Source organism: Oncorhynchus masou, chromosome 29, assembly GCF_036934945.1.
Source record: "Oncorhynchus masou masou isolate Uvic2021 chromosome 29, UVic_Omas_1.1, whole genome shotgun sequence".
Lineage (NCBI taxonomy): Eukaryota > Metazoa > Chordata > Actinopteri > Salmoniformes > Salmonidae > Oncorhynchus > Oncorhynchus masou.
Window position 1 is genome coordinate 76,300,075 of NC_088240.1, and position 17,266 is coordinate 76,317,340.

General features: G+C 44.1%; 1 protein-coding gene across 2 annotated transcripts in view; it reads left to right on the plus strand.

The window, feature by feature from the left end:
- LOC135520576 (chromodomain-helicase-DNA-binding protein 4-like) overlaps positions 1-17,266 on the plus strand; it is a 43,531-nt gene that overhangs the window by 11,806 nt on the left and 14,459 nt on the right. For both annotated transcript variants that reach the window (XM_064946223.1, XM_064946224.1), the window contains exons 13-27: positions 5,561-5,772; positions 6,499-6,630; positions 6,794-6,893; positions 7,009-7,200; positions 7,674-7,874; positions 8,015-8,152; positions 10,559-10,680; positions 10,847-11,020; positions 11,307-11,448; positions 11,706-11,837; positions 11,942-12,059; positions 12,212-12,336; positions 12,493-12,585; positions 12,674-12,815; positions 13,376-13,551. In XM_064946223.1, coding sequence (XP_064802295.1) covers positions 5,561-5,772; positions 6,499-6,630; positions 6,794-6,893; positions 7,009-7,200; positions 7,674-7,874; positions 8,015-8,152; positions 10,559-10,680; positions 10,847-11,020; positions 11,307-11,448; positions 11,706-11,837; positions 11,942-12,059; positions 12,212-12,336; positions 12,493-12,585; positions 12,674-12,815; positions 13,376-13,551 — 2,199 coding nt within the window. The remainder of the gene's footprint in view (positions 1-5,560; positions 5,773-6,498; positions 6,631-6,793; positions 6,894-7,008; positions 7,201-7,673; positions 7,875-8,014; positions 8,153-10,558; positions 10,681-10,846; positions 11,021-11,306; positions 11,449-11,705; positions 11,838-11,941; positions 12,060-12,211; positions 12,337-12,492; positions 12,586-12,673; positions 12,816-13,375; positions 13,552-17,266) is intronic.

Genomic DNA, 17,266 nt, shown 5'->3' on the forward strand with positions numbered 1-17,266 from the left:
CATGCCAACTCCATCTGAACCTACTCGCGCAGTCCACTGCGGAATAGAGTACGCAGCTCATTACATCTACTGGAGGCTGCCACATTCTGAAAGGTGAGGGCACACTCCGCAGTGGTCTGGGCACCCTGCTGGAGTTGGAACAGTTGCTCACCTCCCTCTCTGCCCTCTGGAGGTTGGTCAAAGACCGCCCTGAACAGAGCCATGAACCTCTCATAGTAACCTAGCTCCTCCTCTCCTCTCTCCCAGGCGGCCGAAGCCCACTCCAGAGCCCTTGCGGTCAGCAGGGAAGTAACCGAGAGCAACCTTGGACCTCTCGATGATGGGGGATCCCGTCTGATAGGCGAAATATAGGGAGCACTGGAGTAGGAAGCCACTGCATTTCGATAAAGTTCCGTGATACTTCTCCGGAAGGGATAGTCGGGCATTGCTGACCTGGGTGGACCGCTGGGTAGGCTGGGGGACTGGCTCACTGTGATGATCCGTGGTAGGAGGCCCTTTGATAGGCGTATGGAGAACCTCGCTGGTGGTGTCGAGGCAGTGTAGAATGCGGAGGACCTCCCTCATGGTCCAATCCAGGTGCGCCAGTTGGTCGTGGTGTTGGTTGATTAGATGACCCTGTTCATTGACCATCTGGAAGAAGGTTTTATCTTCTGCTGCGTCCCTATTGTGAGGTGGTATTCTGTAACGTATATGCCGGGAGTCAGGAAACAGGTGCAGACGATGAGTTTAATAATCACATTTTATTGGTCACATACACATGGTTAGCAGATGCAAGTGTAGTGAAATGCTTGTGCTTCTAGTTCCGGCAGTGCAGTAATATCTAAGTAATGTAACAATTCCCCAACTACCTAATTCACAGATCGAAATGGATGGAATAAGAATATGCACATTTAAATATATGGATGAGCGATGGCCGAGGGGCATAGGCGAGGTGCAATAGATGGTATAAGGTACAGTATATACATATGAGATGAGTAATGTAAGATATGTTAACATTATTAAAGTGGCATTTATTAAAGTGACCAGTGATTTGAGTCTTTAGGCAGCAGCCTCTCTGAGTTAGTGATTGCTGTTTAGCAGTCTGATGGCCTTGAGATAGAAGCTGTTTTTCAGTCGCTCGGTCCCAGCTTTGATGCACCTGTACTGACCTCGCCTTCTGGATGGTAGCGGGGTGAACAGGCAGTGGCTCGGGTGGTTGTTGTCCTTGATGATCTTTTTGGCCTTCCTGTGACATTGGGTGCTGTAGGCGTCTTGAAGGGCAGGTATTTTGCCCCCGGTGTTGCGTTGTGCATACCGCACCACCCTCTGGAGAGCCTTGCGGTTGAAGGCGGTGCAGTTGCTGTATCAGATTCTCTCGATTGTGCATCTGTAAAAGTTTGTGAGGGTTTTAGGTGACAAACCAAATTTCTTCAGCCTCCTGAGGTTGAAGTGGCGCTGTTGCGCCTTCTTCACCACACTGTCTGTGTGGGTGGACCATTTCAGTTTGTCTGTGATGTGTATGCCGAGGAATTTAAAACTTTCCACCTTCTCCACTACTGTCCCTTCGATGTGGATAGGGGGGTGCTCCCTCTGCTGTTTCCTGAAGTCCACGTCATCTCCTTTGTTTTGTTGACATTGAGTGAGAGGTTGTTTTCCTGACACCCAACCCCGAGTGCCATTACCATCTCCCTGTAAGCTGTCTCGTCCTTACAAACTCACTCACCGAGTCAGTGTATAGATTGATGTTATTCTCTGAGGCTGCCCGGATCATTTCCCAGTCCACGTGATCAAAACAATCTTGAAGCGTGGATTCCGATTGGTCAGACCAGCGTTGAATGGTTCTAGTCACGGGTACATCCTGTTTGAGTTTCTGCCTTTAAGACGGTTGGAGCAAGATGGAGTCGTGATTGCCGAAGGGAGGGCCTTGTATGCATTGCGGAAGTTAGAGTAGTAGTGATCAAGTGTATTGTCCGCACGAGTGCTGCAATCAATATGCTGATAGAATTTAGGTAGCATTGTTCTCAAATTTGCTTTGATAAAATCCAGAGTCACAATAAATGCAGCCTCCAAGATATATGGTTTCCAGTTGACATAAAGCCCAATGAAGTTCCTTGAGGGCCGTCGCATTGTCTGCTTAAGGGGGTATTATACACAGCTGGGATGAAAACTGACGAGAATTCTCTTGGGAAATAATATGGCCAGCATTTGATTGTAAGGAATTCTAGTTCGGGTGAGCAGAAGGACTTGAGTTACTGTATGTTGTTATGATTACACCATGAGTTGTTAATCATGAAGCATACAGTTGTGGCCAATAGTTTTGAGAATGACACATTAATTTCCACAAAGTTTGCTGCTTCAGTGTCTTTAGATATTTTTGTCAGATGTTAATATGGAATACTGAAGTATAGTTACACGCATTTCATAAGTGTCAAAGGCTTTTATTGACAATTACATGAAGTTGATGCAAAGAGTCAATATTTGCAGTGTTGACCATTTTTTCAAGACCTCTGCAATCTGCCCTGGCATGCTGTCAATTAACTTCTGGGCCACATCCTGACTGATGGCAGCCTATTCTTGCGTAATCAATGCTTGGAGTTTGTCAGAATTTGTGGGTTTTTGTTTGTCCACCCGCCACTTGAGGATTGACCACAAGTTCTCAATGGGATTAAGGTCTAGGGAGTTTCCTGGCCATGGACCCAAAATATCTACGTTTTGTTCACCGAGCCACTTAGTTATCACTTTTGCCTTATGGCAAGGTGCTCCATCATGCTGGAAAAGGCATTGTTTGTCACCAAACTGTTCCTGGATGGTTGGGAGAAGTTTCTCTCTGAGGATGTATTGATACCATTCTTTATTCATGGCTGTGGTGTTAGGCAAAATTGTGAGTGAGCCCACTCCCTTGGCCGAGAAGCAACCCCACACATGAATGGTCTCAAGATGCTTTACTGTTGGCATGACACAGGACTGATGGTAGCTCTCACCTTGTCTTCTCCGGACAAGATGCCCCAAAAAATCGGAAAGGGGATTCATCAGAGAAAATCACTTTACCCCAGTCCTCAGCAGTCCAATCCCTGTAACTTTTGCACAATATCAGTCTGTCCCTGATGTTTTTCCTGGAGAGAAGTGGCTTCTTTGCTGCCCTTCTTGACACCAGGCCATCCTCCAAAAGTCTTGCACTCACACCTGCCTGCTGCCATTCCTGAGCAAGCTCTCTACTGGTGGTGCCCCGTTCCCGCAGCTGAATCAACTTTAGGAGACGGTCCTGGTGCTTGCTGGACATTCTTGGGCGCCCTGAAGCCTTCATCACAACAATTGAACCGCTCTCCTTGAAGTTCTTGATGATCCGATAAATGGTTGTTTTAGGTGCAATCTTACACGGAACCCAAACCGGCTGCGCGCTTGCGCTATCGTGCAGACATATATTTTGTCCCTCTACACCAAACGCGATCACGACACGCAGGTTAAAATATCAAAACAAACTCTGAACCAATGACATTAATTTGGGGACAGGTCGGAGAGCATTAAACATGTATGGCATTTTAGCTAGTTAGCTTGCACTTGCTAGCTAATTTGGCCTATTTAGCTAGCTTGCTGTTGCTAGCTAATTTGTCCTGGGTTATAAACATTGAGTTGTTATTTTACCTGAAATGCACAAGGACCTCTACTCTGACAATTAATCCACACATAAAACGGCCAATCGAATCGTTTCTAGTCATCTCCTCCTTCCGGGCTTTTTCATCTTTGAACTTATTTGGTGATCCATCTAAACTGTCATAGTATTACCACGACAACCGGCAACAAAGTTTGTCTTTCAATCACCCACGTGGGTATAACCAATGATGAGATGGGAGAGGCAGGACTTTCAGCGCGATCTTTGTCAGAAATAGGAATGACTTCTATTTTAGCCCTTGGCATTGCAGACGCACGTTGGCGCTAGTAGTGTGGGTGCAAAAATTGAATAACATTAATTTTTACATTTTATTTTGCGGCACACGCGACGTGACTGTTCTGGTCAGCATGTTACTGGCAGCAATAGCCCATTTTGTGCAAAGCTATGATGACGGCACATGTTTCCTTGCAGGTAACCATGGTTGAATGAGGAAGAACAATGATTTCAAGCACCACCCTCCTTTTGAAGCTTCCAGTCTGTTATTCAAACTCAATCAGCATGACAGCCTTGTCAACACTCACACCTGTGTTAACGAGAGAATCACTGACATGATGTCAGCTGGTCCTTTTGTGGCAGGGCGGAAATGCAGTGGAAATGTTTTTTGGGGATTCAGTTCATTTGCATGGCAAAGAGGGACTTTGCAATTAATTGCAATTCATCTGATCACTCTTCATAACATTCTGGAGTATATGCAAATTGCCTTCATACAAACTTAGGCAGCAGACTTTGTGAAAAGTTATTTTTGTGTCATTCTCAAAACTTTTGGCCACGACTGTACACCCCGCCCTTCTTCTTCCCAGAGAGGTGTTTATCTCTGTCAGTGCGATGCATGAAGATACCCGGTGGCTGAACCGACTCCGACAACGTATCCCAAGAGAGCCATGTTTCCGTGAAACAGAGGATGTTACAGTCTTTGATGTCTCTCTGGAAGGCAATTTCGTCTACCTTGTTGTCAAGAGACTGGACATTAGTGAGTAGTATACTCGGAAGCGGTGGGCGGTGTGCACGCCTACAGAGCCTGACCAGGAGGCCGGTCCGTATGCCTCTTCTGCGGCGACATTGTTTTGGGTCGGCTGCTGGGATTAGATCCACTGTCCCAGGTGGTGAACAAAGGATCCGCTTCGGGAAAGTCGTATTCCTGGTCGTAATGTTGGTAAGTTGACGTCGCTCTTAAATCCAATAGTTCTTCCTGGCTGTATGCAATAACACTTTCGATTTTCTGGGCTAACAATGTAAGAAATAATACAGAAAAAAAACTAAATACAGCATAGTTTCCTAGGACTCGAAGCAAGGCGACCATCTCTGTCAGCGCCATCTTCATGAAACAATACAAAAGAACAAACATGAGAAGCATTCTGAACACGAGAGATAACAATACCACCTAATGACTGATGACAACTGAGGGTGAAATAAAGGGGGCGTAATCAGAGAGAGAATTATGACCAGGTGTGTGTAATGATGGGGAACAGGTGTGCGTAATATAATAGCCAGTTCCGGTGGTTAGTAGACCGGTGACGTTGAAGGCTGGAGGGAGCAGGAGTAGGTGTGACAATATGCTTAAGTCCCGTGCCATTATTTTATTTTACTTGATTTTATAGTAAGAAGAATATAATTGAAAATAGCTGATTAAAATAGAAAGGATATTTTTCCCATTGCGGAGCATATTTTACTGCCGTCATGACTGCCGGTGTGGCGGTAATACGGTGGCGGTAATACGGTCACCGCAACAGCCCTCCGCTCAATGTCTTCATCCTTATGTACTAAATAGAGAGTAGACTCATCTTTTACCCTCTTCACTCTTTTCCCTCCCTCCCTCCCTCCCTCCCTCCCTCCCTCCCTCCCTCCCTCCCTCCCTCCCTCCCTCCCTCCCTCCCTCCCTCCCTCCCTCCCTCCCTCCCTCCCTCCCTCCAGTTGGAGCTGAACTGCCAGGTGATGTTCCGTAACTACCAGAGGAAGACCGACATGGACGAGCCCCCGCTGGTGGACTTTGGTGGGGAGGGGGACGATGACAAGAGCACTAAGAGGAAGAACAAGGACCCCCTGTATGTTCACATGGAGGAGGAGTTCTACCGTTACGGAGTCAAGATGGAGTGGCTCATGATCCACCGCATCCTCAATCACAGGTAGTGCACACACAGGCACCTGGGATACACACGCTAACACACACACGCACACACCTGGGATACACACGCTAACATGCACACGCACACACCTGGGATACACACGCTAACACACACACGCACACACCTGGGATACACACGCTAACATGCACACCATGGATACACATGCTAACATGCACACCTGGGATACACACACTAACACACACACACACACACACCTGGGATACACACACTAACACACACACACACACCTGGGATACACATGCTAACACACACACACACACACACACCTGGGATACACACGCTAACATGCACACCTGGGATACACACGCTAACACACACACACACACACACTGGGGTACACACGCTAACACACTCACACACCTGGGATACACACACTAACACACACACACACACACCTGGGGTACACACGCTAACACACTCACACACCTGGGATACACACGCTAACACACACACACACACACACAACTGGGATACACACGCTAACACACACACACACACAACTGGGATACACACGCTAACACACACACACACACACACACACACACACACACACAGGCGTGTCAAAGTCAGTTCTGTAAAAGAAAAGGCTGTTTATTTGTTGTAAAAATGGCAATAGTTTGTTTAACACCTCTGTGTCCTATTTGTATCAATACAGATGTAAACCATAATATCATCATTCTCCTTCCCCTCTCCTCCTCTCTCCAGTGTGGATAAGAGGAACAACGTGCACTACCTGATCAAGTGGAGGGATCTGGCCTACGACCAGGCCTCCTGGGAGAGTGAGGAGATGGACATCCCAGAGTACGACCAATACAAGCAGACCTACTGGAACCACAGGTACACACACGCACACACACGCACACGCACACAAAACTCTGACAACTGCCTATAGCAACCTAGAGTAACCTGAAGCAATAATCGAATCCTTCATATCAGGACCAGTACTCTTCATATCTTTCATATTTCTCTACCTTCCCCCTCTTCCATCTCTCTCTCTCAGAGAGTTGATGTTAGGAGATGAGGGCAGGCCTGGTAAGAAGCTGAAGAAGATAGCTAAAGTGAAGAAGAGTGAGAAACCTCCTGCTAACCCTGTGGTGGATGTAAGTACGGGTACTTCCTTGTTCCTTTTCATGTGAATCGTCCAAATCTCCAATTCACATTGATTCATGATTCTGTGATGTAATTGAAGATGTTTATCTTCCACTTCCCCTCCAGCCCACCATCAAGTTTGACCATCAGCCAGACTACCTGGACACTACAGGGGGAACGCTGCACCCCTACCAGCTGGAGGGTCTCAACTGGCTGCGTTTCTCCTGGGCTCAGGCCACTGACACTATACTGGCTGATGAGATGGGTCTAGGCAAGACTGTCCAGACCGCTGTCTTTCTCTACTCACTCTACAAAGAGGTGTGTTGGTAGGGTCTGTATTGGGGTCTGTGTGTGCTGGATAGGCAAAAGGATGTGGTCATCTAATTCCACAGCGATGTGTTTCAGAGTGTGTGTGTGTGAGAGAGATATCTTGTGTGTATGTCAGTTTGTGTCTCTCGTCCAGTCTGCCTTCCCTTGTCAATAATTTCAGTAGGGGTACTGCCAAACCCTGGACAAACAATAAAACCACCCATCAAAGGGAACTCGTCCAAAAAGAGGGACTCTGTCCTAAAGGCAGGCTGGGACAAATACATGCAAAGTCCAGCTAGTCTTATCAGAAGGCTAGGATGAGTTATTACCCTACTGCTAAATACCTAGCGACGTGAATGATCAGTCCAATGTTAGGGGATAAGGGCAGAGCATCTAAATCGGACTTAGGCACTTCTCTTTTCTGATTCATCTAAAGTGTTTTACTCACTCACCTATTAACCCCTGACCTTCCACCTCTCCAGGGTCATTCAAAGGGCCCATTCCTGGTGAGCGCCCCCCTCTCCACCATTATTAACTGGGAGAGAGAGTTTGAGTTGTGGGCCCCGGACATGTACGTGGTGACCTATGTAGGAGACAAGGACAGCAGAGCCGTCATCAGAGAAAACGAGTTCTCCTTCGAGGGCAATGCCATCCGGGGGGGCAAGAAGGCCTCTAAGATGAGGGTGAGAGATGAGTGGGATGGGAGGATGGGGAGACTGACAATGTGCGGTCATGTTTGTTGTTGTTGATTTTTCTTCTCATTGTGTCTTTATTGTTACCTCCTAATCCTCTGCCCCCTCCCTCTCGCTCTGTCACCCTGCAGAAAGACTCATCGGTGAAGTTCCATGTCCTGCTGACGTCCTATGAGCTGATCACTATAGACCAGGCTGTGCTGGGCTCCATAGACTGGGCCTGTCTGGTGGTGGATGAGGCACACAGGCTGAAGAACAACCAGTCAAAGGTCAGACACACACCAGTACAATAACCATTATAGACATAACCAGTACCGTAACCATTATAGTCATAACCAGTACAATAACCATTATAGTCATAACCAGTACAATAACCATTATAGTAATAACCAGTACCTTAACCATTATAGTCATAACCAGTACCTTAACCATTATAGTCATAACCAGTACAATAACCATTATAGACATAACCAGTACCGTAACCATTATAGTCATAACCAGTACAATAACCATTATAGTCATAAGCAGTACCATAGCCATTATAGTCATAACCAGTACCATAACCAGTATAGTCATAACCAGTACCATAACAATTATAGACATAACCAGTACCATAACCATTATATTCATAACCAGTACCATAACCATTATAGTCATAACCAGTACCATAACCATTATAGACATAACCAGTACCATAACCATTATTGTCAGAACCATTATAGCCACAACCATTATATGCAGAACCAGTACCATAAGTATTATAGCTAGAACCATTATAGTCATATCCAGTACCATAACCATTATAGTCATAACCAGTACCATAACCATTATAGTCATAACCAGTACCATAACCATTATAGCCATAACCAGTACCATAACCATTATAGGCAGGACCAGTACCGTAACTATTAGTCAGAACCAGTACCATAACAATTATAGACATAACCAGTACCATAACTATTATAGTCATTTCCAGTACCATAACCATTATAGTCATAACCAGTACCATAACAATTATAGACATAACCAGTACCATAACCATTATAGACATAACCAGTACCATAACCATTATAGTCATAACCAGCACCTTAACCATTATAGTCATAACCAGTACCATAACCATTATTGTCATAACAATTATAGTCATAACCAGTACCTTAACCATTATAGTCATAACCAGTACCATACCCATTATAGTGATAACCAGTACCTTAACCATTATAGTCATAACCATTATAGTCATAACCAGTACCTTAACCATTATAGCCATAACCATTATAGCCATAACCATTATAGTCATAACCAGTACCATAACCATTATAGTCATAACCAGTACCATAACCATTATAGTCATAACCAGTACCATAACCATTATAAGCAGAATCATTATAGCCATAACCATTATAGTCATAACCAGTACCATAACCATTATAGGCAGGACCAGTACCTTAACCATTATAGCCATAACCAGTACCATAACCATTATAGGCAGGACCAGTACCGTAACTATTAGTCAGAATCATTATAGCCATAACCATTATAGCCATAACCAGTACCATAACCATTATAGCCATAACCAGTACCATAACCATTATAGTCATAACCAGTACCATAACCATTATAGTCATAACCAGTACCATAACCATTATAGTCATAACCAGTACCATAACCATTATAGGCAGGACCATTATAGCCATAACCATTATAGTCATAACCAGTACCATAACCATTATAGGCAGGACCATTATAGCCATAACCAGTACCATAACCATTATAGTCATAACCAGTACCATAACCATTATAGCCATAACCAGTACCATAACCATTATAGTCATAACCAGTACCACAACCATTATAGCCATAACCAGTACCATAACCATTATAGGCAGGACCATTATAGCCATAACCATTATAGTCATAACCAGTACCATAACCATTATAGTCATAACCAGTACCATAACCATTATAGCCATAACCAGTACCATAACCATTATTGGCAGGACCAGTACCATAACCATTATAGGCAGGACCATTATAGCCATAACCATTATAGTCATAACCAGTACCATAACCGTTATAGTCATAACCAGTACCATAACCATTATAGCCATAACCAGTACAATAACCATTATAGTAATAACCAGTACCATAACCATTATAGTCATAACCAGTACCATAACCATTATAGCCATAACCATTACAGTCATAACCATTATAGCCATAACCAGTACCATAACCATTATTGGCAGGACCAGTACCATAACCATTATAGGCAGGACCATTATAGCCATAACCATTATAGTCATAACCAGTACCATAACCGTTATAGTCATAACCAGTACCATAACCATTATAGCCATAACCAGTACAATAACCATTATAGTAATAACCAGTACCATAACCATTATAGTCATAACCAGTACCATAACCATTATAGCCATAACCAGTACCAGAACCATTATAGCCATAACCATTATAGTCATAACCAGTACCATAACCATTATTTTTTTAACCAGTACCATAACCATTATAGTATGACATATCATTGCATACTGAATACAGCGTTTGTTAGTATAGTTATGGTTATAACCTGTCAAAGATGATAGATCAATCACCCTGTTTTGTGAAGAGGACAGCGGAAGTATAAAACGCTGTCTCTATCTCTCTCTGTGTAGTTCTTTAGGATTCTGAATAACTACCCTCTCCAGCACAAGCTGCTGCTGACTGGTACACCTCTACAGAACAACCTGGAGGAACTCTTCCACCTGCTCAACTTCCTCACCCCAGTGAGATTCAAGTCAGTATGCCTACACTACTGTGGGTGTATGTGTGGGTGTGTGTGAGTGAGTGCTGCTATTGCTTAGTGTTTTGTAGTCCTGATGTTTCCTTTTGAAAAAATCCAGTAACCAAAACAATAACAAAAGCCCCCCCCCCCCCCTCTTCTCTCCCTCTCTGCTCTGCAGTAACCTAGAGGGGTTCCTGGAAGAATTTGCTGACATCGCCAAAGAAGACCAGATCAAGAAGTTGCATGACATGCTGGGACCACACATGCTCAGGAGACTGAAGGCCGACGTCTTCAAACACATGCCCACCAAGACAGAGCTCATCCTACGAGTGGAGCTCAGCCCCATGCAGAAGTAAGTGATGAGGAGGACGAGGGGAGGGTGGGGAGGATGGTGCTAGCAATCAAATCAAATTCGCCACATACACAGTTTACAGCAGGTCTAAAAGGTGCAGCGAAATGCTTACTTGCTATCTCCCTCAACAATACAGTACAATCAGTGCTAGCACATGCTAATGAGTAGAGAAGAAGTATAGAAAATAAGTAAATAGAGGATTGAATATCAGTTGTGTAGTGTTGCAGAAGTCTCATGTTGGCTTCTAATTCTTGTTTTCTGGTATTAATTTAATTGTGTGATGCAGGAAGTACTACAAGTTCATCTTGACGCGTAACTTTGACGCCCTGAACACCCGCGGAGGAGGAAACCAAGTGTCCCTGCTCAACGTGGTCATGGACCTCAAGAAGTGTTGCAACCACCCCTACCTCTTTCCCGGAGCCGCAATGGTACGATCTCAACCCATTCTCTGAGACATGGGCCATAACAATGATTCGGTGCTTGAAGGAGGGCATCGATCTGTGTCTGTGTGTTTGTATACGAGTAAATGTTGTCTTGAATGTATATGATTTTGTTGGTTATATTTCCAGAACTAAACCTAATATGGACTAAACAGAATGTGTTAAGATGCTTTGATCTGGATGCAGTCTGCTTGATGATGAGCTTTAATTAATTAATTGACTGATGTTTGATTGATTTCCTGCAGGAGGCGCCAAAGATTCCAAACGGAATGTACGAGGGCAGTGCCCTCACAAGGGCTTCTGGGAAACTGACTCTGCTGCAAAAGATGATGGTTAAACTCAAGGAGGGAGGACATAGAGTGCTCGTCTTCTCTCAGGTACACACACACACACCACACACACACACACCACACACCACACACCACACACACACACCACACACACACACACACACACACTAACTGTCTCTGTCTCCTGGTAGATGACTAAGATGTTGGACCTGCTGGAGGACTTCCTGGAGAACGAGGGTTATAAGTACGAGAGGATTGATGGAGGTGTAACGGGGGGCATGAGACAGGAGGCCATCGACCGCTTCAACGGTGAGACACACACACATGGGTTCATGGATACACTAACGACAGCACAATTGGAACAGTAACTTTAACTGGGAAAAAATCTGAATTGGAAGTTTCTATTTGTCTTTTGTCACCTCCCTCCCTCTTTCTCTCCCTTCTCCTCTCTCTCTCCTCAGCTCCTGGCGCCCCTCAGTTTGCCTTCCTGCTCTCTACCAGAGCGGGAGGGTTGGGCATCAATCTGGCAACCGCCGACACCGTCGTCATCTACGACTCCGACTGGAACCCCCACAACGACATCCAGGTACACACACACACACACACACACACACACACACACACACACACACACACACACACACACACACACACACACACACACACACACACACACACACACTTGACGCATGCCTCCTGCTCATCTCTCCTCTTCCAATCTCTTCCCCTATATTTCTCTCAGGCATTCAGCAGAGCTCACAGGATTGGTCAGAATAAGAAGGTTATGATCTATCGCTTCGTTACCAAGGCGTCTGTGGAAGAGAGGATCACTCAGGTAAACCCAGTATACCAAGGCCTACCAGACTCATACAGAGTGGTAGGTAAAATACAGACACTAATTCTCCTCTCATCCTCTCCTCCAGGTGGCTAAGAAGAAGATGATGTTGACCCACCTGGTGGTGCGTCCTGGGCTGGGCAGTAAGACAGGTTCCATGTCTAAACAGGAGCTGGATGACATCCTCAAGTTTGGAACAGAGGAGCTGTTCAAGGACGAGCTGGGAGAGGGTGAGTCACTAACTACTAACCATAACCAGGTCAGTCCACTCCAAACAGGTAGTCATTCCCATTGTCGGGGGCCGTAATGCCTGCTGGTTTTCCTTCAAACTAACAACCTGGAAACTAGGTGTGTGGCCTCTCCAGTCTTTCTTACACACTCTTTCATTGTATGTCACTCTCTTTTCTTGTCCCTTTCTGTCTCAGGGGACAACAAGGAGGATGACAGCCAGGTCTTTCATTGTATGTCACTCTCTTTCCTTGTCCCTTTCTGTCTCAGGGGACAACAAGGAGGATGACAGCCAGGTATTTCATTGTATGTCACTCTCTTTCCTTGTCCCTTTCTGTCTCAGGGGACAACAAGGAGGATGACAGCCAGGTCTTTCATTGTATGCCACTCTCTTTCCTTGTCCCTTTCTGTCTCAGGGGACAACAAGGAGGATGACAGCCAGGTCTTTCATTGTATGCCACTCTCTTTCCTTGTCCCTTTCCATCTCAGGGGACAACAAGGAGGATGACAGCCAGGTCTTTCATTGTATGCCACTCTCTTCCCTTGTCCCTTTCTGTCTCAGGGGACAACAAGGAGGATGACAGCCAGGTCATCCATTATGATGACAAGGCCATAGACAGACTGCTGGACAGGAACCAGGAGTCAGAGTCCACTGAGGACACAGAGATCCAGAGCATGAACGAGTACCTCAGCTCCTTCAAAGTGGCCCAATACGTCGTCAAGGACGAGGAGGAGGAGGTGTGTGTGTGAGAGAGATACTGTGGAAGGTGATGAACAGGAGAGATGACCCATAATTCTGAGTCTGTGTTATTACACTTGTATGTGTTTGTATGCAAGTTCTTCCAACATTGCTAACCTGTGTATGTGTGTGTTTATTTGTATAAGTGTTATTCCATCATTGCTCACGTGTGTGTGTGTGTGTGTGTGTGTGTGTGCGTTAGTATACGAGTTCTTCTGTCATTGCGTATCTGTGTGTGCGTTAGTACACCAGTTCTTCATCATTGCTAACCTGTGTGTGTTAGTTAGTATATGAGTTCTTCTATCATTGCTAACCTGTGTGTGTTAGTTAGTATACAAGTTCTTCCATCATTGCTAACCTGTGTGTGTGTTAGTATACAAGTTCTTCCATCATTGCTAACCTGTGTGTGTGTTAGTATACAAGTTCTTCCATCATTGCTAACCTGTGTGTGTTAGTGTATGAGTTCTTCCATTATTGCTAAGCTGTGTGTGTGTTAGTATACGAGTTCTTCCATTATTACTAACCTGTGTGTGTGTTAGTATACGAGTTCTTCCATCATTGCTAACCTGTGTGTGTGTTAGTATACGAGTTCTTCCATCATTGCTAACCTGTGTGTGTGTGTGTGTGTGTGTGTGTGTGTGTGTGTGTGTGTGTGTGTGTGTGTGTGTGTTAGGTTGTATATGAGTTCTTCCATCATTGCTAACCTGTTTGTGTTAGTTATTATACGAGTTCTTCCATCATTGCTAACCTGTGTGTGTGTGTGTGTGTGTGTTAGGTTGTATACGAGTTCTTCCATCATTGCTAACCTGTTTGTGTTAGTTATTATACGAGTTCTTCCATCATTGCTAACCTGTTTGTGTTAGTTATTATACGAGTTCTTCCATCATTGCTAACCTGTGTGTGTTAGTTAGTATATGGGTTCTCCTATCATTGCTAACCTGTGTGTGTGTGTGTTCGTTAGTATACGGGTTCTTCTATCATTGCTAACCTGTGTGTTAGTTCGTTTATGAGTTCTTCCATCATTGCTAACCTGTGTGTGTGTGTTAGGTAGTATACGGGTTCTCCTATCATTGCTAACCTGTGTGTGTGTGTGTGTGTGTGTGTGTGTGTGTGTGTGTGTGTGTGTGTGTGTGTGTGTGTGTGTGTGTGTGTGTGTGTGTGTGTGTTAGTTCGTTTTTGTGTTCTTCCATCATTGCTAACCTGTGTGTTAGTTCGTTTATGTGTTCTTCCATCATTGCTAACCTGTGTGTGTGTTAGGTAGTATTCGGGTTCTTCTATCATTGCTAACCTGTGTGTGTTAGTTCGTTTATGAGTTCTTCTATCATTGCTAACCTGTGTGTTAGTTCGTTTATGAGTTCTTCCATCATTGCTAACCTGTGTGTGTGTTAGGTAGTATACGGGTTCTTCTATCATTGCTAACCTGTGTGTTAGTTAGTATACGAGTTCTTCCATCATTGCTAACCTGTGTGTGTTCCTTAGTATACGAGTTCTTCCATCATTGCTAACCTGTGTGTGTGTTAGTTAGTATACGGGTTCTTCTATCATTGCTAACCTGTGTGTTAGTTAGTATACGAGTTCTTCCATCATTGCTAACCTGTGTGTGTTCCTTAGTATACGAGTTCTTCCATCATTGCTAACCTGTGTGTGTGTTAGTTAGTATACGGGTTCTTCTATCATTGCTAACCTGTGTGTTAGTTAGTATACGAGTTCTTCCATCATTGCTAACCTGTGTGTGTGTGTGTGTGTGTTAGGTTGTATACGAGTTCTTCCATCATTGCTAACCTGTTTGTGTTAGTTATTATACGAGTTCTTCCATCATTGCTAACCTGTTTGTGTTAGTTATTATACGAGTTCTTCCATCATTGCTAACCTGTGTGTGTTAGTTAGTATATGGGTTCTCCTATCATTGCTAACCTGTGTGTGTGTGTGTGTGTGTTCGTTAGTATACGGGTTCTTCTATCATTGCTAACCTGTGTGTTAGTTCGTTTATGAGTTCTTCCATCATTGCTAACCTGTGTGTGTGTGTTAGGTAGTATACGGGTTCTCCTATCATTGCTAACCTGTGTGTGTGTGTGTGTGTGTTAGTTCGTTTTTGTGTTCTTCCATCATTGCTAACCTGTGTGTGTGTTAGGTAGTATTCGGGTTCTTCTATCATTGCTAACCTGTGTGTGTTAGTTCGTTTATGAGTTCTTCTATCATTGCTAACCTGTGTGTTAGTTCGTTTATGAGTTCTTCCATCATTGCTAACCTGTGTGTGTGTGTTAGGTAGTATACGGGTTCTTCTATCATTGCTAACCTGTGTGTTAGTTAGTATACGAGTTCTTCCATCATTGCTAACCTGTGTGTGTTCCTTAGTATACGAGTTCTTCCATCATTGCAAACCTGTGTGTGTGTTAGTTAGTATACGGGTTCTTCTATCATTGCTAACCTGTGTGTTAGTTAGTATACGAGTTCTTCCATCATTGCTAACCTGTGTGTGTTAGTGTATGAGTTCCTCCATTATTGCTAAGCTGTGTGCGTGTTAGTATACAAGTTCTTCCATCATTGCTAACCTTTGTGTGTGTTAGTATACGAGTTCTTCCATCATTGCTAACCTGTGTGTGTGTGTGTGTGTGTGTGTGTGTTAGGTTGTATACGAGTTCTTCCATCATTGCTAACCTGTTTGTGTTAGTTATTGTACGAGTTCTTCCATCAATGCTAACCTGTTTGTGTTAGTTATTATACGAGTTCTTCCATCATTGCTAACCTGTGTGTGTTAGTTAGTATACGGGTTCTCCTATCATTGCTAACCTGTGTGTGTGTGTGTTCGTTAGTATACGGGTTCTTCTATCATTGCTAACCTGTGTGTTAGTTCGTTTATGAGTTCTTCCATCATTGCTAACCTGTGTGTTAGTTAGTATACGGGTTCTTCTATCATTGCTAACCTGTGTGTTAGTTAGTATACGGGTTCTTCTATCATTGCTAACCTGTGTGTTAGTTAGTATACGGGTTCTTCCATCATTGCTAACCTGTGTGTGTGTGTGTTAGGTAGTATACGGGTTCTTCTATCATTGCTAACCTGTGTGTGTTAGTTAGTATACGGGTTCTCCTATCATTGCTAAACTGTGTGTGTGTGTTCGTTAGTATAGGGGTTCTTCTATCATTGCTAACCTGTGTGTTCGTTAGTATACGAGTTCTTCCATCATTGCTAACCTGTGTGTGTGTTAGTTAGTATACGGGTTCTTCTATCATTGCTAACCTGTGTGTTAGTTAGTATACGAGTTCTTCCATCATTGCTAACCTTTGTGTGTGTTAGTTAGTATACGGGTTCTTCTATCATTGCTAACCTGTGTGTTAGTTAGTATACGGGTTCTTCTATCATTGCTAACCTGTGTGTGTTAGTTAGTATACGGGTTCTTCCATCATTGCTAACCTGTGTGTGTTAGTGTATGAGTTCTTCCATTATTGCTAACCTGTGCGTGTTAGTATACGAGTTCTTCCATTATTGCTAACCTGTGTGTTAGTTCGTTTATGTGTTCTTCCATCATTGCTAACCTGTGTGTGTGTTAGGTAGTATTCGGGCTCTTCTATCATTGCTAACCTGTGTGTGTTAGTTCGTTTATGAGTTCTTCTATCATTGCTAACCTGTGTGTTAGTTCGTTTATGTGTTCTTCCATCATTGCTAACCTGTGTGTGTGTTAGGTAGTATACGGGTTCTTCTATCATTGCTAACCT